The sequence below is a fragment of the Rhinolophus sinicus genome, chromosome 17 (assembly GCF_057876585.1).
Source record: "Rhinolophus sinicus isolate RSI-liver-muscle chromosome 17, RSI-T2T, whole genome shotgun sequence".
In the NCBI taxonomy this organism is placed as follows: Eukaryota; Metazoa; Chordata; class Mammalia; order Chiroptera; family Rhinolophidae; genus Rhinolophus; species Rhinolophus sinicus.
The window spans coordinates 60,466,977-60,494,855 of NC_142517.1; the positions used below are offsets into that span (position 1 = coordinate 60,466,977).

General features: G+C 43.8%; 1 protein-coding gene and 1 long non-coding RNA gene across 28 annotated transcripts in view; one reads left to right on the forward strand and one right to left on the reverse strand.

The window, feature by feature from the left end:
• KALRN (kalirin RhoGEF kinase) overlaps positions 1-27,879 on the reverse strand; it is a 622,455-nt gene that overhangs the window by 249,822 nt on the left and 344,754 nt on the right. For 18 of the 27 annotated variants that reach the window (XM_019738953.3, XM_019738957.3, XM_019738947.3 and 15 more), the window contains 4 exons: positions 22,695-22,890; positions 15,563-15,729; positions 8,219-8,338; positions 2,079-2,297 (listed from right to left, as the gene is read on the reverse strand). In XM_019738953.3, the coding sequence (XP_019594512.2) occupies positions 2,079-2,297; positions 8,219-8,338; positions 15,563-15,729; positions 22,695-22,890 (702 nt within the window). The remainder of the gene's footprint in view (positions 1-2,078; positions 2,298-8,218; positions 8,339-15,562; positions 15,730-22,694; positions 22,891-27,879) is intronic. The other 9 variants (XM_019738955.3, XM_019738949.3, XM_019738950.3 and 6 more) reach the window with 1 other exon arrangement.
• On the forward strand, positions 3,203-14,507 carry LOC141571159 (uncharacterized). The gene is made up of 2 exons (XR_012495867.2): positions 3,203-3,326; positions 13,583-14,507. It is a non-coding gene; the product is annotated as an uncharacterized LOC141571159 (long non-coding RNA).

Here is a 27,879-nt window from a genome sequence, read left to right on the forward strand (position 1 = left end):
TGACAGGGATTAAGTCTCATTTTTACATGAATATTGAGTTGTCTAGCACCATTTGTTTAAAAGACATTGCTTATGAAATTGTTTTGTCAAAAATCAACTGACTGTATAGGTACGGGCCTGCTTCTGGAACCTCTATTCTGTTCCATGTTGTCTGTTTTTACACCAATACCATTCTTGCTCATCACAGGTTTGGATTAATTCTCAAAAGCAGGTAGCATAACTCCTTCAATGTTGCTCTTCCTTTTCAAGATGGTTTTGGCTACTCTAGGTTCTTTACATTTCCGTATAAATCTTAGAAACAGCATATCAATTATTATTTTAAAAGCTTGCTGGGATTGTGTTGAGTTTATAGGTCAACCAGGGAAGCTCTTTATCATCTCAGTCTGCTCCGCTCACTTCCATGGCCATCGAGGGCATCATCTCTGTGAAACGACTGAGAGAAGGACTGAGAGAAAGTGTGGAGACTGGAGACTGGAAACTGGCTGCAGGGCCCTCTGACAGACATGTTATATTTGCTCCAAGACACTTTCCCATGGTCCCTAAAGTCACCCAGAAGAGAATGTTTCTTTGATCTATTTCTACTAGGAAGCAACTGGAATGAGGAAAAGTATTTTACACTGAATAAAATTACTCCTGTTCTGGGCCAGCCCCGGTGGCTGAGGCGGTTGGAGCTCCATGCTCCTAACTCTGAAGGCTGCTGGTTGGAGTCCCACATGGGCCAGTGGGCTCTCAACCACAAGGTTGCCAGTTCAACTCCTCGAGTCCCACAAGGGATGGTGGGCAGCACCCCCTATAACTAAGATTGAACACAGCACCTTGGGGTGAGCTGCCGCTGAGCTCCCAGATGGCTCAGTTGGTTGGAGCGCATCCTCTCAACCACAAGGTTGCCGGTTCAACTCCTGCAAGGGATGGTGGGCTGCGCCCCCTGCAACTAGCAATGACAACTGGACCTGGAGCTGAGCTGCGCCCTCCACAACTAAGACTGAAAGGACAACCACTTGACTTGGAGAAAAGCCCTGAAAGTACATAATGTTCCCCAATAAAAGTCCTGTTCCCCTTCCCCAATAAAACAATCTTAAAAAAAGAATTACTCCTGTTTTAAACCTCTGTTTCATGAAAAGAATTTTCTAACAGCACCCAAACCATTTAAAAATTCCTCTTAGCCCTTGTGCATATTGCTGTACAGATGTAATGGAAATGGGTCTGTATGTTTATGGCCCTGTTGTATCTATTTCCTGCCTTTGCTCTCACAGCCACACCATCTTACCAGTTAGGCTCATAGTTCTCCAATGACAGAGAAGAACTGTGTGTCCTCCATTAGACTGGAAGCCCCACGAGTAAAAGAGCTGTATGTTTTTCAAGCAATGCATAGTGCCTGACTGTGGTAGATTACATTTTCTTCAGCAAATTGTCACTCTCCTCTCCCAACCTTTATAGGAGGCATATACTTCCCTGCTTCACTGACGTTGGCTTGGCCATATGACTTTTGGCCAAAAGGATGTTAGAGCATGTGACATAAACAAAGACTTGAAATGCACTTGCACAGTAGATCTTGGGCTCTTGCACTCCCACCTTTCACCATAAATGTGCCTCAAGTAGCTGCTGGTCAAAGAGGATGAGAACAGATCTAGACTCAACCTGTAGCTTGGAGCCAGTTCTACCAAGCTCAGCCAAGACCAACTGAATTCCAGGTAATTAAGCAAACAAAATAAAGGCTTATTGTTTCATACTACTGAGTTTTAGAGTGATTTGTTACACAGCATTATTGTGGCAATAGCTAACTGATACACCGCTCCAATCTACCATTCAGCATACCCCCATCCAATTTCTATTTCAACAGCTAGATCCAATGAGTTCAAGAAATTTGTAAGTAATGAATCATACGGTCTATGTCTTTAATGGAAAGCATTATAAGGAAGCCAACTATGGCGTTGCCATAAATCATTCTTCTACTCTCAAAGGTTCGTACTGAGGGGCCTGGCTTCTTGCTATGGTAGATACTGCAGATTTGCAGTGTGAGGCAGAAAATAATCCTCCACCAATCTCAGGCCCACACAACCCACAGCCCATTCCCTCACCTGTTCAGAAGTTTTGTAGAAGGCCACAGAGGCGTTGACCAGTTTTAGCCGGTCTTCCATCTTCAGCATGAGCTGCTGCCAGTGGAGCGCCACCTTCTCAGCACATTCCCGGATGGCGTCAGCATCGTAATGGCCAGCCTGGAGCAGTGCCTCAGCTTTCTGCTGTACCTGCAGGGCGCTCTGGTGCGTCTTCTGCAAGGAAGTGGCATGAAAGAGGGACTGGGCACAAGGGGAGGAGAGAGAGATCCATGGGAACGACCCAGGCGTGGTATGGGAGGGGGTGGAGTGAGGCGTGAGTGGAAAGATGCAGAAAAGTTAAAGAGCTTTAAATGACTGATTCAAACATTTTTCATGATGAGTAATACATCATTGTTTTTAAAGCACACTTAAAAGAAAAAAAAAAAGTACGATCCATTTTCATTAACTAATTGCTCAGGTCCCTAACTCCTGCCCCCACTCCTTTCTCTTCTATCCCTCTGCGTTTTAGAGACGGTTCAGTTTCTGTGGTAGAGAAACAGCAGTTGTGTATAACTCTGCTCTCTGAATAGGAGGTTACTGCTGCAGTCCCATTTTACAGACCAAATAAATACCGCACATAAAAAACAACAACAACAAAAAACAACCCCAAGTAACACAAATCTGAGCCAACAATGCAATCATTTAAAACATTAATCATCAGCTGCAAAGGATTCCAGTAGAAGGAATACATTTGTCAGGTTAATAAAGCAGGAAAGGAGCATCTCACACCACCCCCTGGCTTCCTCACCAAGGGAACAGAGCAGCACAGCAGACAGTTCAGCTCAACACGTAATCCCCACATCACTGCATTATTTGTGCTTGCCTTTAGGCTAACATATACATTGTAGAAGGTTTATTTTGCTCATTCAGGCTACATGTGGTTTGCATTCTCTGAGTTTACATTAACTGTAGGACGTGGGGAGACCAGGCTGCAGGACTGGGTGGCGGGGAGAGAGCCAACTGGGATCACAGCTTATTAAAATAAAACACTGATATGGATGAGCCACACGACTTCAAAGAGCTAATATTATCCTCGCTTCAACTGCTGGGATCACGTCAACCCAATGCCATGGTACTAATTTGGCCTTTGCACTCTTAGGAAAGCATAGCTCGCTGGCAGTGACCGTTAGTAACTGAAGCCCAGAAACTGACTCCAGAATTCTTCCTGCCCTTCGTGTGGGGCAGTAGTGCTGGGGCAGTTCCCGAGAGCAAATCCACTCCGCACTCCCGGTGAGTACAACCTCCCTCCTCTTCACCTCTACCGACACCCTCACCCTCATCCCAGATGGTAGTTCACACAGTCCTATTTATTACTCCCAGGTTATCAACCCCCTCCTGGCTTCCCTTCTCCATCTCCTGAATCTGCACTCAGAATTAGCTCTGGCAGCATGACCTCCTCGAGCGACATCCTCATGTATTCCCTCGCTTTGCCAGAGTCAGCCTTCCATCCTGAAGACCACATCAGTGTTTGGGTTCCCCATCGCTGACTGCAGCTAGAAAAAGTAAACTAATGGGTAGAAACGATCCATTGTAAACTCTGGTTTCTTTCTCTGTTTTAGTTATTGCCACCATTTTCTTTTCCTGTCTCTTCAATGCAGAGGTACCCTAACGTCCATCCTTGCTTTTTGCTCACTTCTGCAGAGCTCTCATCTATTCCCTGGGCTTCTATTAGCTCCTCGTTGTAAATGATTCCCCAGGTGATGTTTCTCACCTGACATCTGACCCTCCTCTTTGTCTTTTGATGGCAGGGGGAGCTGCCTGCCTCACCCCTCACCGGGTCAGCAGCACTGATTGGGCTCATCTAGCTGTCCGGCCATGTTAGTTACTTACAAAGATGCATTATCAGTAGAAGAAGTGAACGATCTCCCCAGAGCGAGGAGGAACCCTCACCAATGAATGCAAACGGCTTTACTGTCCTATCAGAGTCTCCATCTTCCTCCCAGATATCGCCTCAAGTTCCACATCTAAAACGAAACTTCTCCGCCCTCTAAAACAGTCTTCCCATGGCATTCTACCATTCCGTTGATGGCAGCCCTCACGGCCACCTAACATTACAATCTCGTCATCATCCTTGCCTGCTGTTCCTCACCTTGAATCCCAGCCCAGCCCTCACCACTTCATGCCTAGACCGCCATGGTGGACATCTAGCTAGTCTTCTTGCCTTCCATTTCTAAGCCATGCAACCCAACCCTTACATTTCCGACAGATTAATTCTCTGTAATAGGAAGTGCTTGGATTAAGTGACTTCTACCATCCTTTTCAGCTCTGAAACTCTAATTTAATGCTATAAACATCTCTCCCTCCTATCAGTTCAAAAGCCTTCAGTGGCTCCCTCATTGCTAGGAAATGAAGCCCAAACCTCAGAGGATGTCATTAGAAGCCGCTCACAACGTGGTCCTAACTACTTCCATACTGTTATCACCTACTGCTGCCTTAAAAAAGCCTTTTGAAAACACACCATGTACTTTCTTGTGTTTGCTATTTTCATTCTTCCTAACTTTAATGAAACCCCTTAGCCTCTCCCCATCTATGTCCCAGTCTCCCTTTGAGATTCAGCTCGTCTGACCTCCTTCTAAGAGGCCTTTCCGATAGTCTGAGACTCACTTAAAACTACCCTCTTCTGAACCAGATCGCTCAGCTAACACTTAGCTAATTCTCCTGACTTAGCCTGGGAAACTCAAGGCAAGGACTGTTTAAAAAAATCACTGAATAGTTGTCATTTAACCAAATGTATATTCCGTGGTAGGAATATTGTACTGTGCTTTTGCATAGCTTTTTCTAGTTCCCAGGACACTACTACAAGGCGAATATTACTATTCCCACTTCACGTATCAGTAAACTAAGGCTCAGGCTGGTTAAGTGTCTTGTCCAAAAAATGTACAACCACAAAAGTGATAGAAACCAAGAGTAAGATTCAGGTTTGACCTATTCCTAATGCCCTTTCCACTATTATCCCATCACATCATTTTATCTCCAGCAATTAGAATGGTGTCCACAGCCTCTCATTGAGAGGAAGGGTTCGCCAAATGAACACGTAGTGATTATGATAATTATCTGGCCTCGTCTCAGCTTATGAAACCAACATACAATTGTCATCATAAACCCGTTATTATGTCTTTCTCTCTGAGAGTGGAGGAGTAACTTTAATTTTCCTATAATTTACGCTATGCAATAAATCCTCATCTTTATTCTAAAACTCATTATCATCTAATAGCCCTAGGAACCCCTTCCTCCTTTAATTTCCAAAATGATAAACTCTTACGCATATGACATATGACATAATGTTTGCCTCGCTAGGTTTGAGTCATCATTTTGCATTTATTTCTACTCTCTGTTATCTAATCTTGAGTGCTATTATCTTTAAGACATGAATTTTCAAGGATGTTAATATTTAGTAGCAGTACATGGAAGAAAATTGAACCCAATCAATTGAATTTATTATGCAGGTTTAACTACTAGATAGCGATTTCTATTTCTGCTATAATGCTAAAGTTTAAAATGCATAAGAATATTTCAAATAAAAACGGAATTGAAAATTGAACTTGTCTCTGTGATGCTCACAGTTCTTGGAGACACACCCGCCATAACATCTCAGACACTAACAAATAATAATCTGGGTTTGCTGATAAAGCTGTGCTTCTACATGCTGTATACTACTGTCCAATACAACAGTCCATTAGGAATGGCTCTGGGGAGTTTTCCTGAAACCAACGCTGCTTCAGATAAAAATTCTGACCTTCTTTGGGGAGACCAAAACCTTCAGCCGATGAGGCCCAACCAAGCTAGAGCCTCATCCTGGTTTGCCCATGACAGTTCTCACATATGCCTACTCTTCTGGCTTAGTGATTAATAATTCCCTCCTTTACTCTTAAAAGTGTCTCAGTTTGAACAATGAATTATATGATCACCCTACCTAGAGCTATTTTATTTTCCCTCCCGGAACCCAGGGTCCTTTCTTAGGACCCAAGAAGTCAAATTATGTTCCCAGTCATTGTAAAGGCCTCCAGAAACACCATCAAAATGGGTTAAGTCAAACCAGACTAGTTAGCTCCACTTCCAAATCGCTTAAATCCTCCCTGGCATATTTTCCCTCAGTGCAACCTGCTATATATACACTGACACATTTAGAGAGAAGCACAAGGCTACCTGGAGAAGGAGCGCATGGTGAAATTCAGGTTCTGTTCTCTTCGTTATTCTGGCTGTGCTGCAGACCCTGCCTATCTTACATTCCCATGATCTTCCAGAAATCCTATCTGCTCTGCCATATCCTCTTGAAACCACAGACATAAACTTTACAGGGTCCTCTTTCTCAACATCAATCCCAAGAATACTTGATCGAGTTGCACCCAGGTATTAAGAGACATCTACACTTAGCAAGTCTCTATTCTGTAAGGACGCAACAGCACCTGACACAAATTAATACACACTGCACAGGCATGCCATGTGGAATTCAGTCATTTCTAGCACTGCTAATGCCTCTACCTACTATTTTCCACTAACTCATTGAGATGCTCCAGCCTGTCATGACACTTGGTTTTACTTGCCCAACATTTGATTAAGGGACTGAATATTGAATGACCTGACAGGCAGGTAAACTTTCACATGAAAGATAAAAAGGAGGAGGCGTGACCCAGAGCTGTCTTCTCTCTGCCTGGCCTCCCTCGCAGCTTCATGCTACGCCTCTGGTCTGACCACCCAACCTTCGTTCTCTTCACTGCTGCCTCTCTATGGGGCCTTGACCACTGTGTGCCTGACTCTTGACTGTAACCCCAATCTTGATTTTTCCCTTATGGTAAATAGATTCGAATGCCCTCCTATTAGGGCATGGCAGGAAAACGCAACAGAGACAGCTGACGATAATAAAACGTCTCTCCTCTGGTTAGTTCATCCTTAGACAATGATTTGACCATACTGTGTATGTAATATACAGTTCACTTTTAAGTCTTAAATCCTACACAGTACTCTACTACTAGCAATGGTTTCTAAGAAGATATCAGGAATCTTATAGAAACACGTCACTCATGTTCATGCTATGTTTACACATACAAGATGGTTTCCAGAAAATTAAATGGTTGAAATCAATCAATACTAGTTTAAAAATGGCTAGCAATCAGTTGGGTTACAGTATTAAAGATATACTTACTAGCATGGACAGTGAAAACTTTGTCATTGTTGTGGAAAATCCTCATTAACAATCATTTGTTAAGTAGAAAATAACACCCTTGCATTTCTAACACACTCAGAAGTGGGCCGAGTTTTGTACTGAACCACAGTAATGAATGTCTTTGCACTGTTCACTCTTTATCTCTTTTCCCAATGGTACTGAACTTATTTTATTTTTAATATAGTTCCTATGTCCCATTTCCTATTCTTTCCCCCACACCACTCCAAAGCAATCAGCTCAAGTCTCTTTGGGAAAGAGAATATTTTAGTAAAAAGGATAATTAAAGGTATTATTTAAAGTAAGACAAAATTTATATTCGATTATCATAAGTGGAATTTTATTTTAAAACAGCCATTAAGACAAGTCTCACTCAGTTAATTTCGGGTCTGAGTTTATTCTTTAAATATGACTTCCATCCACATTCTTGAACAATTCCTTTCAGCGAAGCAAGTTATCTAGTGTAATCTGATCCTGTGATCATTGTTCTTGCTCGAAGGCAGAATCTGACAATAGACTCTACGGGCTACCTGTAAGCTACATGTTTAAAAATGGAACCCTAATTTACTAATAATGACTTTTGCACTTGTTTATTCTCAATTCTGTGTGATCTTTATGTGAGAAATGCTTTACATTTCTCACATGGTGCATAGTCCATAATGTATAAAAAACTCAATGGACCAGGGGCTTTGAAGATTAAAGGTATCAATGAGTAAAAAAGCAAATCCACATTTGTAGCATGAATACCTGTCTTCTACTCCCAGGCCTCCTTGGGGTGACAAACCCTGCTTTTGCTTCTCCATCAATTCCTGGGTAAGTAAGGAGGCTACCAGGACCACTTCACTAGAAAGAGTAAGGCCTTCATAACATGAAGGAATGCCCATATCTTGAGGAAACATCCTGCCTGAAGCACAGAGCAGAAAGGGGAAGGGAGGACAGTGTAGCCAGATTTGGGTGTTACCTCGATGGCTAGTTGGAATTGCTCGTGCTCCCGCTGCAGCTGCTCTGCTTCGGACAAAGAGCTGGCATTGACCAGGCTGGCATTGAGCATTGACTCCCCATTGCGGATCCATCCCAGGACCTAAGGAGTCAGGGAGAGAACACAGGTGAATGGCCTGCGCAGCTTCTCCGGAGCCGTTGCCTTCTCTGAAGGCTCGTTCAAGTCAGAGAGCTCGCTGGTCTTCTTCCATAGTAGATGGAGAAAGAACAGGGGGGTCTGGATAATTAAAGTGGTCAACTCCCTAATCTTACCTGGCCATAAGGTATTTATTTGAAGGACCAACTTAATTTCCAGCTTCATATATTCTTTCCTACCCTTATTACCCCTCTGTCCCAATTTCCTCACCCACTTAATTTAAACATTATTTTATCAGATTACACTGTACACACATTCCTGGAGTTCCTTCTGGAACACATAAATGGTTATAAATAAATAAATCCCTCTCTTGGTATCCATTTTTTTTAAGGTCCAGTTCAAATAGCAATAGCTTCTTGAAATATTCCATACTTAATCACTCGCATTAGAAACAATCTCTTTGTCATCTAATATGACTACACCGATTTGTATGTACCACCTGTGTGGCACTTACCACAGCCTGCCTTGTTCAGTTATTTTGACCTATGTTTCATTTTCCCCCTTAGAATGTAAACTTCCAGGAGAGTAGAGTATTATATTAGCCATATTTCCATCTCACACAGTGCCTAGCGCAGTACCTTGCATATGACAGGTATGCAGCGTTGTTTTTGAATGAGTGAGTGAGTGAGTGAGTGAGTGAGTGAGTGAGTGAGTGAGTGAATGATAATCTATGGTAAATACCAACTCACACCTGAGCAGTGAGTCCAACCTCCCATGTCTTGCAAAACAGCTGAGTAGACAGGTTTGAGTTTTTGTAGGTAAACAACCCAAAGGAAGGAGGAGAGAGAAAGAAAACAAGCAAAATAGAATGAACAATCCATCCATACATTGAATGGATCATTAGACAAAGGGAGAGTAAGCTATAATTGATTTAAATTATTTAGAGGCTATGACTAGGCTGAGTAAAATTTCTAGGTGATCTTAATTAGTACTGGGGGAAAGAAAACTCAGCTAGGGAATATTAGAATTGAAAGGAGAAACAGCTGACACCGTGTAGACAGTCCGAGGTGACATGGAAATGTGGCATTATCCAGCTAATAGAGTCAAACACAGAAAATCAAACTGGGAGAATTAGACCTTGAAAATCTGTCTTGGGTCTGATCACCAGAAAACTACCACATATTCTCCTTACTAGGGAATCTGAGAGTTTTCTTGGAGAAAAAAATAAAAATTCTTCTGAAATTTCAAAATCAGTAAATACCATCCATCTGCCACCTTAAGACAAAGCAGACGTCACCACAGTCTGTTTCAGATTTTTGTTTTGTTTTGCTTTTTTGTCCTCTTAACTTCTTTATGTTAAACAATTAGAAAAATACTAAGCCTGGTCTCCTATTCCATAACCATCATAGGCATCTTGCGAATTTCCTCCTTGGGCAGAAAATGACTGATGCCATTTTGTGCATGGATAACACCAGGGCAGAAATCCTGCTGACACTGGGCTATCTGCATTGAGATGCTAATTCATGGCCAGTCTGGCAGATTGCGGGTAAGATGCCAATCTGTACAGCAATTAGTTGCAGGAAATAACTGCTCCGAGTGTATCTGTGAAATCTCTGAAGCCACTGGTGTCCTGTGGCTGGCTGGCTAGCTAGAGGGGCTGACGCTTTCCAGAAGCTGCCTGTAAGTCTGGGTACATGCATACATGGATGGCATGCCCAAATGCTTCATCTCTTTGCAAAATGGAAATTACAATGTATATTTTTGAACTATGTAAGTCCTCCTGCCATGATTCTTTGCATTTTTCTTGGTTCAAGGCTCAGCTGAGGGTGTCAGAGAAACATTTTCTCCATGGACCTCACAAATCAATGCTTGAGGAGCCATTTGACTCCCTCTCGGCCTCCTAAGTCTTGCAGGAATATTTTCCTCTCTAGTTGCAGCTAACTGCAGCATCAGTTATGGCTAGAGTGTGGGATCCCCATGCAGCAGCTTTTCCATTTAGAAATAAAGTAGGCTTCAGTCTCTCCGTTAAATCATGCCACATCCTTGTCATCCTTGCTCATTTTTGTTTCCCAAATGCTGTGTCTAAAGGCATTCCAAGACTTCAAAGTGGGAGGTTTGATTTTAGGAAGATAGAAATGCCTGGTGTTTATATCCATGGCTTAGGTTTAGAGGGGGGACTGATCCCTATGGTTGAGTCAGTCCTGGAAGCAGCACTGGGATAGAGTTGAAAGAGGACAAAATCTGAAGTCGGAACATCTGGCTTTGTCCCTACCTGGCAAAATCACTTAACCCCTCTGAGCCTCCATTTTCTCATCTGTAAAGTAAGGATCATGGTACCTTAACTTTCTGTATCAGGGTGGAAGCAACATATTGGGATATGTAAAGCCAGATGATGGTGGTGGTGGTGATTTTCACTTTTGGACCAAAGCTAGCTAATGCTCTGATTCATTATTTGTACCTCTCACAATGAGAAGAGAAAAACGTTCGGGTATATTAATTTTTGTCCCAGAATTTATAGAGCTTATTGGCATATTCTGGGCCTCTTGATGTGATGTAGATACCTTAGCTGTCGTGTTATCATCATTCTTTGTACTCTGATTAATGACAGCTTTTGTTGGTATAATTTTGTATCACTGCTGTTCTTTACCTTCTTGGTTCATAAAATTGGTTATGTATTCTTCTATGAGCATCTAAATGAGTGCAAGGTAGTAAAAGAAATATTGTAATAAAAATGAGAAAACGTTCGGTCCTACTAATCTTGAGATGTGTGACTTTGGGAACATCATGTAATCTCTCTGAGGCTCAGTTTTCTGTAAAATGGTAACACTTTGCCTAAGTCATAGGGTAAAGGTGAAATGAAATAATTATATTGCAAAGGTATTTTTTGCAAACCATAAAATGTAATCTGTAAAGTGAGCATTGTATGTTGATCAATCATTTAGGCAACAGTTTACCTATAGGTTAGATGATCTTTGAAGGTCACTTTGAACCCTAACATCCCACACTTCTTTCAAAATTCAGACACTGCCCCTATAACCACAGGATACCAGAGAAACTTTGTAGAAAGGAGAGACTGGAAGAGTATTGCTGCTGGGGGATCGAGGCTATGAATTCCGCTCAGTCAGAGCTGAAAGGGAGAATGGAAGATGGACATCTGCTTCCTCGGGCCAAGGAAACTCAGACAACCCCGAGTTAGGAGAAAACTGGATTTGGTTAATTGGATGTGGCTGACCACAAATGACGATGCTATCTAAGCTGGGCAACTGGGCCCTGTCACCGTGTAGGCTGGGGAAGCTGCTTGTACATGGTTGTGTTCTCTCGGTCATACCAACATGACAATAAAGCTATGAGGTCGCACTCAGGGTCACTGACTCTAAGGCCTGCACTGCAGATAACTTATCACAAGGCACAATCATTTCTGAAACTCCAGCCACAGGAAAAGTCATTAGCCTCTCAGATGGTACCTGGGAGCCTGCCATGTTTCCAGTGTTTCTTTGTTCTAAAACTTCATGGTTCATGAGATCATACGTGCTCATCCTTTATGATTTTATAGACTGTGACCATGTGTCTCCTTCATTGTCTCCATTTCGAAACAAATGGATTGCACTCGACCCTTTGGGTGCCTCTTTTTTGGATCTACGCCAACTCCTTTCTAATTTTTATGTACAGTGAACCCAACTGAACACAGTATTATTCACAGGAATATGAGGACAGACAGGACAATATTTTCTCCTTTGTTTTGAATGTCCATCTTGATCATATGCAAGTTTTCACCAGTATTTGGACCACAGGGGTAATTTCAATCAGTGTCTTTAGTAGACAAGTAAGTACGATTTCTTTTCCCCATCGCATAGAACCCTAACATCTTAGAAATCCATTTTAGCCTATTTTCTGCTAAATGCACTGCTATGCAGGAATTCATATGGAAATTCATTTCATTTTATGTCCAGTAAGTAGGACTTTCAAATCTTCCTAAATTGTCTAATAAATGTGAGTTCATCCTTACCAGAGTAACAATTTTCCTGGAAAGCAATCAGAGCATTCTCTGGGATCTGGAGAATACTCTGAACTATTTTCTAGAAGAAAGGAGGGCATCTGCGTGGTTTAGGACCTGATCCATGCGCAGTAAAATCAGGGGACTGGTTTCTCTTGATTTCCCTTCAAGGCTCAACATTTTTCTGGAGGGCTTTGGGCCATTTATCTTAGATACAAAGTCCTAGGTGATCCCTCAGAAAGAAAATCAGTTGCATTAATCAATTTCAGTTGTCCTAAATGCTTGAACACAAAATTCAGTCTAATGTCTCTGGCGTCATCACTCTTCAGAGCTTCAGTTTCATATAATTGTGGGGTAACAACACTGCAGGCTATGATGGCCAAAGCTAACCCTTTCATCTATGAGAGTGCTAATGACACAGCTGTACACTCATACATTGCTGTCCTCTCCCTTTCTGTCCCCATTAACGGCATTTCAATGAAGGCGTCCTTTTTCTTTTCCTTTTTTTTTTGTTTTCTTGAGAGTATATTCAAAAAAGAAACTCTCAAGCTAGTGTCTAAATATAGCCCCACTGATCAATACCGACATCTAAATTAACTCCCTCTTTCCAAGTGTCAACAGCTTCCAAATCAATATTTCCTTCTCCACTAACTTCCATCAAACCCAAATGCCTTCCCTGAAACTGAACCAGACAACTCCCTGAAGAAAGAGCCTTATATTGACAAGGAAAACAAGTCTGCTTAATGAGGCTTGGTGGCTTAACTGGACAGCAGTCCTTTGGTGCCTCCAAGGGCCGATGCCCTTCACAAAAGCCTCACAGCTTTCCTAAAGGCTGACTTGAGCAAGCCGGGACCATTCTGAGTTACAATCCCCCTGTGTGTGCTTCTCGCCATGCTGGGGAGAAACCATTTTCTCACCCCAGTAGCATTCTTCTTTTTCCTCCAACTCCTGAGATACTGAGTAGAAATATATACAGATATTAGTCATGCCTGGATTACTCAGCGAGAGATGACCTACTTCCCCATTTGACGAACTAGGTGTCATCATCCCTGCTCCTTATCCTATACAGAACGTAGACTTGGAGGATGAAAATTCATTCCATTTTCCTATCAGTCAAGAAGAACATAATTAGGGGGTTGGCTCTACTATCAATGCTGGAGCCAAAAATAAAATAAGATACCAGGAACAAACACAAAAGTATATATTTCATTCCAAAGTCAAATAGGAATAATTTTCCTGTTATCTGCTTTGTTCAGATGACCATTCCTGCCACCTTCCGCTGACAGAAACAGCCAAGTAGGAAGAGCCGAGAACTCCCACAACTTGCTAGAGCCCACTGACCGATGAGGTGCCACCCTCTCTGCCAGGTGCAAGCCACGCCTGCCTGTCTTCTTGGCTGCGAGGCTGTGGAGGCCAGGGAAATCCCAGACTGCGTTTGGCTGGAGGGCTTCTCTCTTTCTCCTGACCCCAGGATGGAGTGCGGCCTTGCAGAGGCAAATCGCAGACCTTGGACTTAGGAGGCCTGGGCTCAAGTTTCAGCTTGAGTTAGTCAAGAAGGCATAGGAGCAATAAACCTATGGTACCTCGGTTTCCTCATTTGTAAAGTAAACATACACCCCTTTCCCCCATGGCCTGTTTTCCTAAAATGAGACACAAATGAGAACGCGCTGCTCAGATGAAAAGAGAGTCCTATCATTACTGCCAAGAGTTTCAGAATCTGTATACTCATCGCTGCTCGGCCTGCTAGGAGCTCCACGATGTGCTACAAATACCATTTCTCCTTAGGGATTCAGGTGTGATCCCAGAGGAATGAAACAGAAAACAACCTAGATGACTGAACTGTGACCCAGCCTTGCTGGGGGCTCAGTGATTTCACTTGAGCTGAAGATGAAGCTGGATCCTGAGCACAGCGTGTGTGGGCTCTGGCTGAGCACTGATTGGACGAGAAGGGGAGGAGAGAAGATAAATACTTTTGCCCATTACCATAAATAACAATATAATAATTAAGGCACTATAATAACTAAGACATAGGCATTATCAAGGAATACCTTGACTATAAGGGACCAAGCAATAATTAAATCAAATTCGTATGATGCTTTTGTTCCCTGGGCTAAATGAATGGACTTATATCTAAATGCTCTAGCAGTCACTGTACATAGGGGGAAAAAAGTGTTTAAAAGAGGAAGATGTGTCTTTGCTTTGGATATTCTGGGTGGGGCTCTGGCTAGAAGCAGGGGGGTGCGCTTGCTTGGGAGAATGTGGAGCAGAAGACAAACGCTGAAGTACTGTGGAGTCTGCCCCTGCCAGGAAGCCCTCATGGACCTGTGTAGGGAGGTGGCGTGCTCTTTCCTCAGTGTGACCACTGTCTGGTGACCTCTCTAAGCTTCAGTAGCCTCATCTGCCAAATGGGAATGACATCTGTTTTAGAGAATAGTTGTGTAAAGTGATCAAGAGATAGGTGTAAAAGGCACACAGCACTCAACAAATGTAACTCTAATTATATTTGTATGTCTTCAACCCCACTTTGTCTAAATAGGAAATCCCCATTCATCATGCTAATAATGCCCACTTAGTTTGTTCACAATATAAATAAGTCATATTTTTAAAACGTGTCACTGAATATTGTACGTTCCTAGAGATTTCTAGAGATCTGGGTATGTCCTTAGAAAAATGGCTAGTATAATGTCTCATATACAAAAGAACTCTTTTTTCTTTTTAAAATTGACGTTAATATGGAAAGAAAATTTTCTTATTAGAACCGCACACGCATTGGAAAGAATGAGGCAACCACTACTATTTACTGACTATTCACTATGTGTCAGGCACTGCACTAGGCACACAGGGCTCCCAAATTAATCGGCGTGGCTCTAAAAGCTGAATGTGTTTATTCATAAAGGATTTCTGTTTCCCACGAACTGGGAGCTGGGATTGAGGATAGAAAGGAAGAGAAAAGAATTCAGTGACTAAGGACAACTTGGGAAAGCCCTGGAATGCTCTCCTTAGACTGTTATGAAGGAGAAATTATGCATTTGTGGTTTGAGCCATTGTACCACGAGATGCATTTGTTAGATCCAATAGATGGCAGCCTCACTTTCAGAAATGAATACAACCACTCTTTCACTTACCTATTTTCTAAGGTCTGGTTACACCTGTGGCTCTGTGTGCCTTACCCCATACCAGGAGCAGGCCCACGCTAGGTGGGGAGCCCCGAGTGGAGGTGGCAGGGCCGGGCTCACCTGTTTGACCTCAGCCTGGAGGTGCCGCAGTTGGAGGCACTGCTCAAGACGCTTATGAGTCTGCTCTGCGTTGAGCTCCAGTTCATGCTGCTTCTCGTGGAGAAACTCCAGTAGCTCTTGCACCTGGGCTGCCAGATCAATGTCTTTCTCACAGATTAACTCAATTCCTGATTTAAAAAAACAAAACAAAACAAAAGTAGACAAAAACCAGGTAGTGCTGCAAAGACTACATTTCCTTCAATATACACATGAAAGCTGGAATCTGGAAATAGCCATTACCAGCACCTTCCCAACCTCTGCTTATCCCACTGTGAAACTGGATAGATTGCTAGAACCAGCTTCGTCTGAGATGCTCAAATCATGCCATTTCTTTTGAATTAACTGGTTCTTTGCCTGCGAATAACTTTTCAACAGATGGATCAGCTCCTTATTACCAACTGGACTTGGAGAGGTGGTTCTCTGGAAGTCCATCCCCAGACATAACAGCACCCGCAGTCTCTGCGGATATTCACAAGCCAGCCTCTGCTCACACTGGGAAATACAAAACAAAGCCCAAAAGACCCTGTCTCAAGAACTTCTGCCAAACGTACACTCTCATTAGCTGGTCAGATGGACATGACATCCAAGGGATCTCAACATACGGATGGCCACTTCAAAAACTAAATCCCCTTTGGGAGACTCCTCATTTCTCTGACTCACACCAATACATCACTGCTAACCACCAACACACCTGCAGGCCACAGTCTGGGGAGTATAAGGAACGTCTGCACACGCTAAGAGAAATTCATTTCTGTAGAGGCAAAAAAGTGTTTTTATAAAAGGATGATATGGGAGAGTGGGAAAAACTTTTTTCTGGTGTTACATGGTAATAATTTCGGTATCTTTTCATGTTTATTTTTTTTCTGTCAGTTTCATAATTTTGAGTCCTAGCTCCTGAAATATCTGTGGGAGACAGAAAAGAACGGCTTGTTCTTTTGGCAGTCACCTCCTTCTAGTTACTATTTTCAGTCACCAAGAGGATGAGGTAGAGCATTTCCTTGATGGAAATAAAAAATAAGAAGAAATACAGAAATTTCTACCTCTGCAAGGCTCAGCCAAATGGCATGACCTTTGACCCCCATGTTTACTTTCTGAAAATGTAATTTAGATCCACCTGCAGAAGTAGATGTTCTTCCCTGCTTCCAGCCACGGTGCGATTTTTTTCCCCTCCAGCTCATTTTCATTCTGGATGCATCTCTCATGTTTAGTATGCTGGGTTTGGGCAAAGTGTCTTTGTGTGGAAAGCTCAGGCTCACCCCTGCCACACTGCATGCAAATCGGCTCTCTGAGCCTAGTAACTCATCTAAAGGGGCCAGTCAGCTGCTTAGGACATCGTCCAGAGGAAGCTTGCAGCCTGCCCTGACACTCAACCCTTCATTTTCATCGACCTTGCTTGAGATTGCTTTGTGCGAGATGAACACAGGAAACAGAATGGGTGGAGACGATGCCTGCGGCACCTCTGCACCTCTCAACCACACATCATGTTGTGGATGGAGCACGGGAGGAACATGAAGACGTACTCCGGCTGCACCTGGAAGAACAGCAACTCACCGTCTCTCCCACTGCCCCCAAACACACTGACATGAGTCCCAGTGAAGACCCATCAACTGGTACATATCCATCAATCAACAGCAGAGGGAGTTGACATTATTCCTTTCAATCTAATCATAGGCTTAACTATCTTCCTTACTGGCTCTCAGAAATGCAACAAGACATGTTTGTTCTTTCCATCGAGTGGTGAAATATATTTGTAATGAAGAGTTTGTCGGTCTATTTGAAGAAGGTTGTATTGAGATTTCTTTCTGAGGTGCTCCCCCCATGTCCTGTACCCATCCCTCCCTCAAAACACTTTCATGGAAGTGGGCTCCCTGTTAACTGGTCCATATTCTTGCAGGAATGCAGCCTCTCCCATACGAGGGCCATGTCTGTCTTATGCCTCTCTGCATCTTTAGGACCTAGCACAGTACTTGTCTCATAACACCCAATAAATACCTGTTCAGCGAACCTATGGGCCTCTTTAGGGAAGAGCTCAGGTCATGTTCTATGGTGGAAAGCACCTGAGAACTTTGGGGAAGGACAGACTTAGCTTTGAATCCATGCTAACCTGTAAATGGTGAGTCTCTGGTCTCCTATCCTCTCTGAGCCTGGGGAAAATTGGAATCCCAACAACAACTCTGTGGGGGTGTCGTGAGGACTAAGAGATAAGGTATATTCAGTGCCTGGCATGTAGTAGGTTAAAAAATATCCATTTTCCCTTTCCCTTGGGGAAATCATAACATTCATTGTTGATTACTGATGGACAGTTGAATGGCTTCTATACAATGTAAATATACAATCTTACTGTCAGGTGTTTACATACTTGCTTTATGTATAGCATTAGAAACTACGGTGGTTTGGACATGATTAGACCAGTGCTCTAATTGGTTGACATTAGATTCATCTGGAAAGTTTAAAAAAATCATCACGTCCTGGCCACACCCCAGACCCATAACAGAATCTCTGGGGGTGATGGGGGGGACCCAGGCATCAGTAAGTCTTAAAACTCCCACGGTGATTCCAACATGCAAACAAGATTGGGAACCACTGGATAAGATGGTACAATGGCTGGCAATCAAGGGATAAAGATATTCCTTGCCACACTCAGTTGCTAGAATGTTAGGCATTGTGTTTATTTAGGGCTCAAAGCCACAGCTAATAATAAAGTCTTACTTTGCTTTCCTTTGCTGTCAGCTTGGGGGAACCACTTTAATTCCCTCAAGGAGAGGTGGCTGTGGTCTAGGGTACAAGGTAGGTATTCCTGGCTATGCTATACTTGTAACATGGTTTTTGACTGTGTGATCTTTAAATGTATGTGTCTGCCTCAAAGGGAGAACATCTTTTCTCTTTTCTCCTCACCTCCCCACGCCTCTGTCTGCATCACTGCCTCAGTAGAATACCCAGCTCAGAAATTACGAAGTCCTTTAATCAGGTTTTCAGATCAGTATTCTCAACCTTGGCTATATATTGGAACCATCTGGGGAGTTAAAAACATATCTGGGCCCAATCCAGACTAATTAAGTAAGAATCCCTAAGGGATGGGGCCCAGACCTCGGTATTTTTGAGAAGTTCTCCAGGTGATTGTAAATAGGGAGCCAGGCTGAGAACTGTTGTGTTATGTCCAAGTTCTTGTCCTCTCCTCTTAGCTCTCACCGCATCCATACTCCTATTAACCCCAGAGTAACTTCCATTCTGGAAAAACACAGGTCTTTTCCTTCCTTTTACAACACAAGTAAAATTATTCGTGGCCCGTTCTTTTTGCCTACATCTGTTCCACCCACACGGATGTTTAATCTTGATTAATTTGGCAAATATTATTATTCAGAACGTGCTCTGTGCAAGGCATAATCACTCTGCTAGATGCTGGGAATGTAAAGAGAATGCCCTAATGCTGCTGGAGAAGCTACAAGGAACACAAATAAGCCCCACAGAATGCAGTAAGTGCTAGAATACTAATGCAATATATAATCATTATCAAGATACACGGCCCCCTTAGCATGCTCGTGTGTTACCCCACTGCATCCTCACAATGACTCTCGACGGTTGGTATTCTTAGGATCACCACCTTCCAGAGGAAGGCAAAGCTTAGAGAGATTGGGTCATGTGTTCACCCAGGTAGTAAGAGGCTTGGTGGGATGCCAAGCCAGTCTTCTTCCCCTACTGTACTCTTAACCTCTACGCTCAAGGAGAAAAGTGATGCCCCCAAACTTAATTTATTTTAAATGTTTATTTTCAAATGTTGTGGCGGGGTTCTTTCCAGGGATAGTACGTTTTAAGCATCACTGCCACAGACTCCAAAGATTTTTCACTTAAAAATGCTGCATCAAGAGAGACTCTGAAGCTTTGATTAAACCACAAAAACAACATATCCATGGGATATGCAGCTCTTGCCTTCTTCCTAAGGCCAAGCACACAGTCACAGGTCAGATTACGTTGGCGAGAAGAACTGTGGCGTGACCAGTGGAGGTGGTGAGGCTGAATCATAGCAGTGGGAACCGGAAGGGAGTTGAGGAACCAATGCCCACCTGCCACACTAGGCAGAAAAAGAAACTAATTCTAACGAAAAAGAAAAGGGGCTTCAAAGTCAGACTGCACGTTGGCGGTGTGACCGGACCTTGAGTTCAGCCAGTGTGCTCCCCTGAACTTGACTTTCCAGCAAACACCTTCCAACTTGAGGTTCAAATGGACAACACTAAAGTGAGGAAAGAACAATCGGCAAGTGAAGACACTGTTCCTGTTTTGCCTTCGAGTCCTAGGGCTGATAATGATTTAAGCAAAGGCCTTGGCTTTGGCTGGAGTTACTGGCACCCAGAGAGATTTAGCAGAACCTGGCTCAATGCTACAAACTCCATACTTGAAAATAAGTGTGTGGAAATTCCCTACCTCCCTGTCCTCCTATAAAAATCAAAGTATAAGCCCTTAATTAATTTAGCATGGAGCACTAAATACCAACGAAATTCTTAATTTTGCTAATTGTCCTTTTTCTAAGACAACAGCTTATTTCACCTTTAGGACAAACATAGTTCCCTAGGTGTACATCGTAAATGCCCAAGCCGTTTGTTGCCTCAGTCCTGAGTCTCTGATGTCTTGCATTCCTCTGATGTCCTACCTGGGCAAGGTCCACCTGGGTCAACCCCCAACCTCCACCCCCACTCCCCAGCTCTGGCATGATTCTGCCCTTCCCTCCTCCAAGCCAGAGATGAGGTAGATGCCTCCTCTGTGAGACCAGACAATCAGTAACAGACAGGGTGAGCTTCCCTCGAAGCCTTATGGGCTATACCAGATTGAGCAGCGAGCTGAGGTAGGAGCAGGGCAACAGCCAGTCCTGGCGGAGGGGGCTGAAGAGGCCAATCAAGCCTCTTTTGACAAAGCTCATTTCTAGAACAGGGTCCTGTCGAGGTGGGTGGCCCATCTGCCTGGGATGTTTTCACCCACTCAGCCCTCACAGTTAAGTTGGCTGACAAGCACAGCCAACCCCAGTCACAGGCAGTCTTCAGGGACTGCCAGCTCCTGGCCATCCTTCTGTTGCCATGGACACCTGGCTCTTGAGACAGAGGTGGGCTTGCCCAAGGTCATGTAAGCATCTTGGTCCTACGCGTTGCAGGTTTTCAGGCAGATGAGCTCCCGTCCTGCCAGACGCATCAGTACTGAGGGGTGAAGGGCGAACATGCCTGCAGGGCTTCTCTGCCCCAGCCTCTGCCCTAGGTACTGTATCTATATTCCCTCATCGTCCCAGGCTTAGCTGGATGGGCGGCTATTGTGAGCATCATGAGGGCAAGCCGAACGGTGAAACCCTGAGTCCAGAGAGGGTTCCCCATCACAGAGAAAGGATTACAGTTTCCCCACCTTCTCTATCAAGGCTGTGAAAAGAAACAAAGCATGGCTTAGAATTCTGCTTCTCAAACTTTACTGTGCACATGATTTGCTTGGAGATTTTGTTAACATGCAGATTCAGATTCATGAGTCTGGGATTCTGCATTTCTAATCAGCGCTCAGTGACGCTGATGCTGTGGGCCCAGGGCCACACTTCGAGTGGCAAGGTCCTAGATCAGCCGTCCTACCATAGTGGTGCATCACGTCACCGGGAAGCTGATGGTTGGGCCCGACCCCAAGAGATTCTGATGTGGCTCGTTCTAGGGAAGAGCCCTTAAACTTGCATTTCCAACAAGTCCTCGGGGAATACTGATGCTGCCGATCTGGGAACCACCTTTGGGAGTCCCTGTCCTGGGGCATTCCATAGCTATCAGCGGCTGTGATTTAACCATCCTGATAAAAAGCAGTGGTTCTCAGCCCTGGCTGCACAGAGGGATCACCTGAGGAGCTTTCTGCTGACGCCCAAGTCCCACTCGCAGGGTGTTAAATCAGAATACCTGGGGGCATTGTCATGTTTAAAACAGTCGCCAGATAGACCAATGTGAATGGCCCGGTCTGCACACCAGACCGTGTGCAGACTGGGCCTCAGAGGCAGCTGCTACCTATTCACAACACAAACGAAAATTCAAGAAAGGATTATGTTGACCAAAGTGAACAGAATTTGCCGGGTGCCTCTCCTCTGGTTGGAAGTGAAGTTCCTTTGAATGCTGGCACGCACTCTCTCAGGTCGTTAAAAGAAACATGGTACCCTGAAGTTAAGTTTGATTGCTAAGGTCCACCTGACAGTCTCATGATTCTAAATATCCTTCAGGATCAACAGGGACATGGACCAATGGTGTTTTAAAGAGTGGATGGCCTGAGCCCCTGTCTGCCTCCTCCTGGAGGGTGAGGAACCTGAGCCAGTGAGGACCTGCTGAGTTTGGGCGGACAGATCTGGGTTCTACCACTCCACTGGTATGTGCCCAGACAAGTGACTTCTTTGTCCTGGAGTAGTGGGACCAGGGGACCACGATGGCTCCCTCCAGTTCTGACACCAGAGGACAATTTGGAGAGTGGCAGGTGTAACAGTCAGGGCTCACGCATTTGTGGGATAAATAGTAAATAAATTCCAAGCAGGAAAAGAAGTCAAACCTGGGGAACTCAGCCATATTTTCTTGAGAAGTAATACAACTCTATGACCTTGCCATAAATTTTTATCAACGCTTCCTATGCTCCTGCACAGACCAGTGATAGGAAAACAGGACTCTGAGAGGCAGGAACAGGAAACAGGGAGGCAGCCCTGGGGGTGGAGGACAGGACAGGAGAGCGTGTGAGGGGAGGAGGGAGTAGAATAGCGGAAATGTATACATGTGAATACAATTCACATGGACGGCTGACTGCTTTTGAAGTCAGCCTGGTTTGTTTTTTCCAGGCTACCATTTTTTTTCAGTCTGTGCTAATTTTGATCATTGATATTTCCCATTCTCTCTACAGCTCCGAGACCCTGGCCTTATTCCCACCTTCACCACAGCCTGACTGGCCAACCTTGGACAAGTTACTTCAGCTCTTATGCTTCAGTGTCTGTCCCTTGTATCTATAGGAACAAAACGGATGGGCAGAGTGGAAGTGCCCGTTGGAATCACGCGGGTGTTCTAGCTTTCATCACCTCCCTGCCAGGAGAACAAGGATGAGACAGGTCACCTACCCGAGGCCTGGACCTCCATGATGTACTGGTGTAGGTCCTGGCCCTGCTGGATGACCTCGAAGGTCATGTTGTTCATGGCCAGCTTCCGCTCCGTGTGGCGCTGCAGCCGCTGCTCTGCCAGCGTCAGATCCTCCGTGTTGAAGTCATTCATCTGCCGGAGCAAGTCCTCATTCCAAGCGTCGAGCTCTGCCGTCACCTGTGAGACAACAACCGTCAGTACAGGCTTGCTGAACCCGACACTTCCTTTACGACCACGGCAATCATTCTCAGAGAGGAGCTCCAAAGTACCAAACCGGAAAATAATCCCACCCGATACATGTTATCAGATGAAAACTGTGCTAGCATGCTTCTCAGGTCCGTTATCTCATGTACCCCCACGACAGCCCTGTGAAGGCAGTGGCACAGGTACTGTCACTTTCTTTCCCAAGAAGAGAAAATGAAAGCCTCACCCAGATCAAACCGTCGCAGGACGGCTCAGGCAGCCTAAGCACATATCCCAGAGCCCCAGCTTAGTGATTTTCACTGTGCTGGACCTCCTCCCAGCTGACACATGGCACACACTTCCCAGTTATCAAGTGTTGCTGCTCAAGGAGCATCAGGGGACAAAGGGAAGGAGAAGACCAGCTGGAGGCAGCTGGGAGGTGGCGCTCTTATCTCTTGTGCTGGGGCCATACAGACTGGGATGGGAGCGGCAAGCAGTCTGCCATGAGGGGCTGCTGTCTGGGGCACAGGATTACATGTTTTGTCTAACGGCAAGACCTTTCTTCATTGAAAGGATAGTTGCTGTCTTTCATGCAGAGATGGGGCGGAAAATACCATCTTCGCTGTCTGCGTCCCCACCTCATTCAGGTCAACTACGGGATCCACTGAGCCCAGCAGGAAACCTAGTATCTACTCATTGTGGGGAAACCCTTGGGGAACAGGTTAGCAGGCAAAACAGGTCTTTAATGTACCGATCTTTGAAAAATACTTCATTCTCTAACTAGAGAAAGGAGTTAAATTGAGAAGAGAGAGAACTGATTTGTAATTTATAAGAGGTAATTTATAGGATGACGAGGCCTATATAGACCAGGGCTATGACTCTGTTTTTCCTTCCTGTATTTAAAAAATTAAAGTAATTTATATACCATAAGACACACATATTTTAAGCATTTGTTCTATGAGTTTTGACAATTTTATACACCCATGTAGTCATCCCCCAAAACAAATATGAACCTTTCCATCACTTTAGGGAGTCCGCTGGTTGCCCCCTCCCAGGGGTTCCTGCTCCCACCCCGACTCAGATATCACTTTCTGATTTTTGTCATGACAGATGGAAGTTAGCCTTCTCTTGGATTTCATACAACGAAATCGTACAGTACGTACTCTTTTATGTCTGGCTTCTTGTGTCCCACATTCTGTATTTAAGATTTATCCATGTTCTGTGTCTGTTCCTCCCTCCTGCTGTGTGGTGTTCCATTCAGTGGATATTCCACCATTTGTTTATCTGCTCTCCGGCTGATGAACTTTTGGGTTGTTTCCACTGTTTGGCTAATGGGAATCAGGCTTGTGTGAAAGTTCTTATACCAATCTGTCTGTGGATACAGGTTTCCATTTCTCTTGAAATGGAAACAAGTATAAAGTCATAAGGTAAGTGTATGTTGAACACTCCCAATAGGAATTTTACATTCCTAATAGGCACGTATGGAAGTTCCAGTTGCTCTACACCCTCACCATCATTTGCTATTATCAGTCTATTTAAATTTAGTCAACCTAGTGGGTGTGCAGCGATATCTCATTATGTTTTAGGATGACTAAGGATAGCGAGCACGTTTTCGTGTGCTTATTGGCCATTTGTCTCTACTTTTGTAAAGCGTTTTTTAAGTCTTTTGCCTATTTTTCAAAACCTAGGCTACTTATCTTTTGATTATAGATTTGTGAGAGTTCTTAATATACGCTGGATATAAGTCATTTATCAGGTAATGTATTGAAAGTAACCCAAGGAAATAGTCTATTTCCTTGCCTACAAACTAAGAGAAGCTAACGCAAAATGAACACAACAAGCATCAAAGGAAGAGCCTGCCTTCTTTTCAATTTTGGTTTTTGTTTTGTTTCCTTGAAACCGAGTCTATGAAGGGTCTGTCTGCTGCAGGAAGAACTCAGAGGGGTCCCAAGGCCAGGAATCTGTGGAGTAGAAAGTGTCGAGGGACCTGGTGAAGAAGAGTTGAGTAAAATTGAGGTGCTTAAGTTAGGAGACAGAGGCTCAGAGGTCTGGTATCTTGGGAATTTGAATCTAAACCAAATATGTCCAGAATTCTATATCCAGTGTTTCTATATTTTTTCCTCCCTCCTCCCCTGCCATCTTCCACCCTCACCACCTGACACCATTAAGCTGTAGGGCTCAACTCTGTTATGAAGCCTGAAGAATGAGAATTTCAAGGGACTACTCAGCAGAACAGCCTGACTCCTAAGCCTGCCCTCCCTGGTCTAAGAGCTCTTCACTCTGTGTCAGGCTCTCTTCCCATTCCCCCTGACATGCTGATACTCAGAGCCCTGTAATAGTCTGATTTGTGTATTTCTTCCCCCCCCCCCCAATTTATTTGTGTATTTCTAATGTTTACTAGAGTTTATTTTCTTTCCTATGGTCTTTCATTTAGTTCCTCCTCACTCCCTTCTTTCCGGGGTACAAGTCTGCCACACAGCAGGTGCTCATTTTTTTTAAGAAAAACTTTGTTTTCCAACCCGAAGCCTACCTACTGCTAATGAACAAACCTAGCTTTCCAGCCTCATCCCATGCTCGTCTGTTATATGAACCAGTCAGCTGGTTTACTCGCTGACCCTGAGAGCTAGCTCTGCCCTCTCCCGCCTCTTTCCCTGGCTCAATAGCCCTGAAATGCCCATGTCCCTCCTCCCAGTCTGTTCAAGTCCCCCCTCCCCACCCCCTTCAACGTAAACCCAATGGTATGGAAGCAACCCTCAGACCCAGACTTTTATCTTTGGCTTTTATACATGGGGCATGGGTTAGTTTGCTAACACAGAGACAAGACTGTGAAAAGAAAAATCTGCACTGGGGAATTAATTCGGTGATTTAACTCCATTTGGAAAAGAAACCTGGAATAATTTGTTCAGGGCAGAAACTAGGGCTTGAACCAAATGAAAGATAGAGCACAAGGTGCCCATAGGGCATTCAGCTTTCAATCAGCCTATTTGCTTTCTCCTTCCACTCAATTAGCTCCATCTCAGCTCCTGGCCCACTCACTCTTGGCTCCAGTGGCCTCGATCTCCCTCACATTCCTGAATTAATTGGAGTGTTAGGGTATGATGACCTCTTTGAGAGATACAGTGGCAACATCTCTAGTCTAACAAATGTCTACTCTAGTACCACAGACCGAAGGGAAATCAAAAAAGGAGCTAAACAGAAACTTATAAAGGCTAAGAGGTGATGGGAAATGGGAAGGCTCATTTCAAAGCGAAGCCCAAGACTTTCTTGTCAGATGATTCACTGAATCCAGCTTTCTGCTGCCAAAAATTGACCCTAAGGACTTGGTTTAGCAGCCACCTTGGTTCTCTGTTCTCAGGGAGCCCTCTCCATTGGCTTCTCCCCTTTCCCAAGTCTCTCTCAGTATTTACATGTAGAGAACATGTTACCCCACCCCTCATAATGATTTTTGTTCTATACCTGCCCCTTCTCTTCCCACTTCCTGTGGTCTATTTCCATTAACTGAGCCCTTTGTTAACACCTGCAAAGTTGGAAATCTCACTATGTAGCCCTTTTCTTCAGATAATTTTTAGATGCTGGTCATGATGATAAAGATACTGCTCATGGTTGAAGAAGGTGTTTTACCTTGTATTGCGCATTTATTATGGAATAGACAGTGTGTCAAGCATTTGACTAACCTTCTTTTATTTAATCCTCATCGCTACTCTAGGAGGAAACTAAGGCACAGAGGAGTCAGATCATTTTCCCCCCGGTCACAGAGCTGGCAGTGGTAGAGCTAAGTATTCAACTACAAAGTCCAGTGCCCTTAACCATGGCATTATATCAATAATGTTGGTCTAAGAACTTACTCTGGGGGTATTTTTATCTTTCCTGCTTCAGAGAAGTGGCCAGTTAACCTCTGCCATTTTCTTCTTAAAAAACAAAAACAAAACCCAACCCACGATAACTCCCTTTTCTTCACTTCACATGAACTTTTTAAATGAATCATGCGTTCCTTGAATAGGTGCATAAATTAATTGTGTGTTTGTGGCCATATATAAATGCCAGGAAAAATTTACCCTGGTAAGAAAACACAGCCTTGCCCAAATAGGATATTTTTGTAAGAGTGTGGTAATTTTTTTTAATTGACTGTCAGATTACTCAGTAGAAAGGAGGTCTTAATCTATCGAGAATTCTTTGGTCCCATAGGGGCCTTTGTCATGAACAGGAGACACATCTGCAATACGGTATCAGGGTGGGAACAGGTGAGGGCTTCTGCAGAGAGAAGTGTAAGCTGCCCTCTGTACGGCGAGAGCAACGCCTTTGCTTCCACACCAGCTGCACAAACACTCAGGGACTGCCTAGTATGACCTGGTAACACATTCAGAGAGAAACAATGGAAAAGAATGAGATGCTTAAAATATGGAAATATATGAATATAGGAAAGTACATCGTGAATAATAATGATAACAATGTCGATTACAATGCACTAAGTATTTTTTAATTAAGTGCCAGGTACTTTGCTAAAAATGTTCTACGTTTTAACTCATTAAATCCTTAATAACTCTATGGGCTAGGAATCACTATTCTCATCCCCATTTCTCAGATGAGGAAACTGAATAAGAAGCTTGCCTAAGGTGGCATAAATAGGAAAGTTGGTGAAACAGGTTTCAAACCCATGCAGCCTAACTCAAAATACTATATACTCAATGATTGTGCTATCTGCCTCTCAGCATATGGGGTGTGTGTGTGTGTGATATACATGTATGTGTATCTATATCACATATGTTACATACATTAAGGTTCAATCCCATTCCGACTAAGAGTAGAAGGATGGGTCCAAGGCATTTTATTGGGGTGAGATGCTCTGAAATACATGGACTATCAACTGCAAAATGAACATCTTCCTGTATTTTTATGGTGTCATTATTTTTACGAAGATGAAAAAAGTAAAAGCTAAATATTCTCCACTGACCTACAAGTAGTGGATAATAGGTAAAGACATAT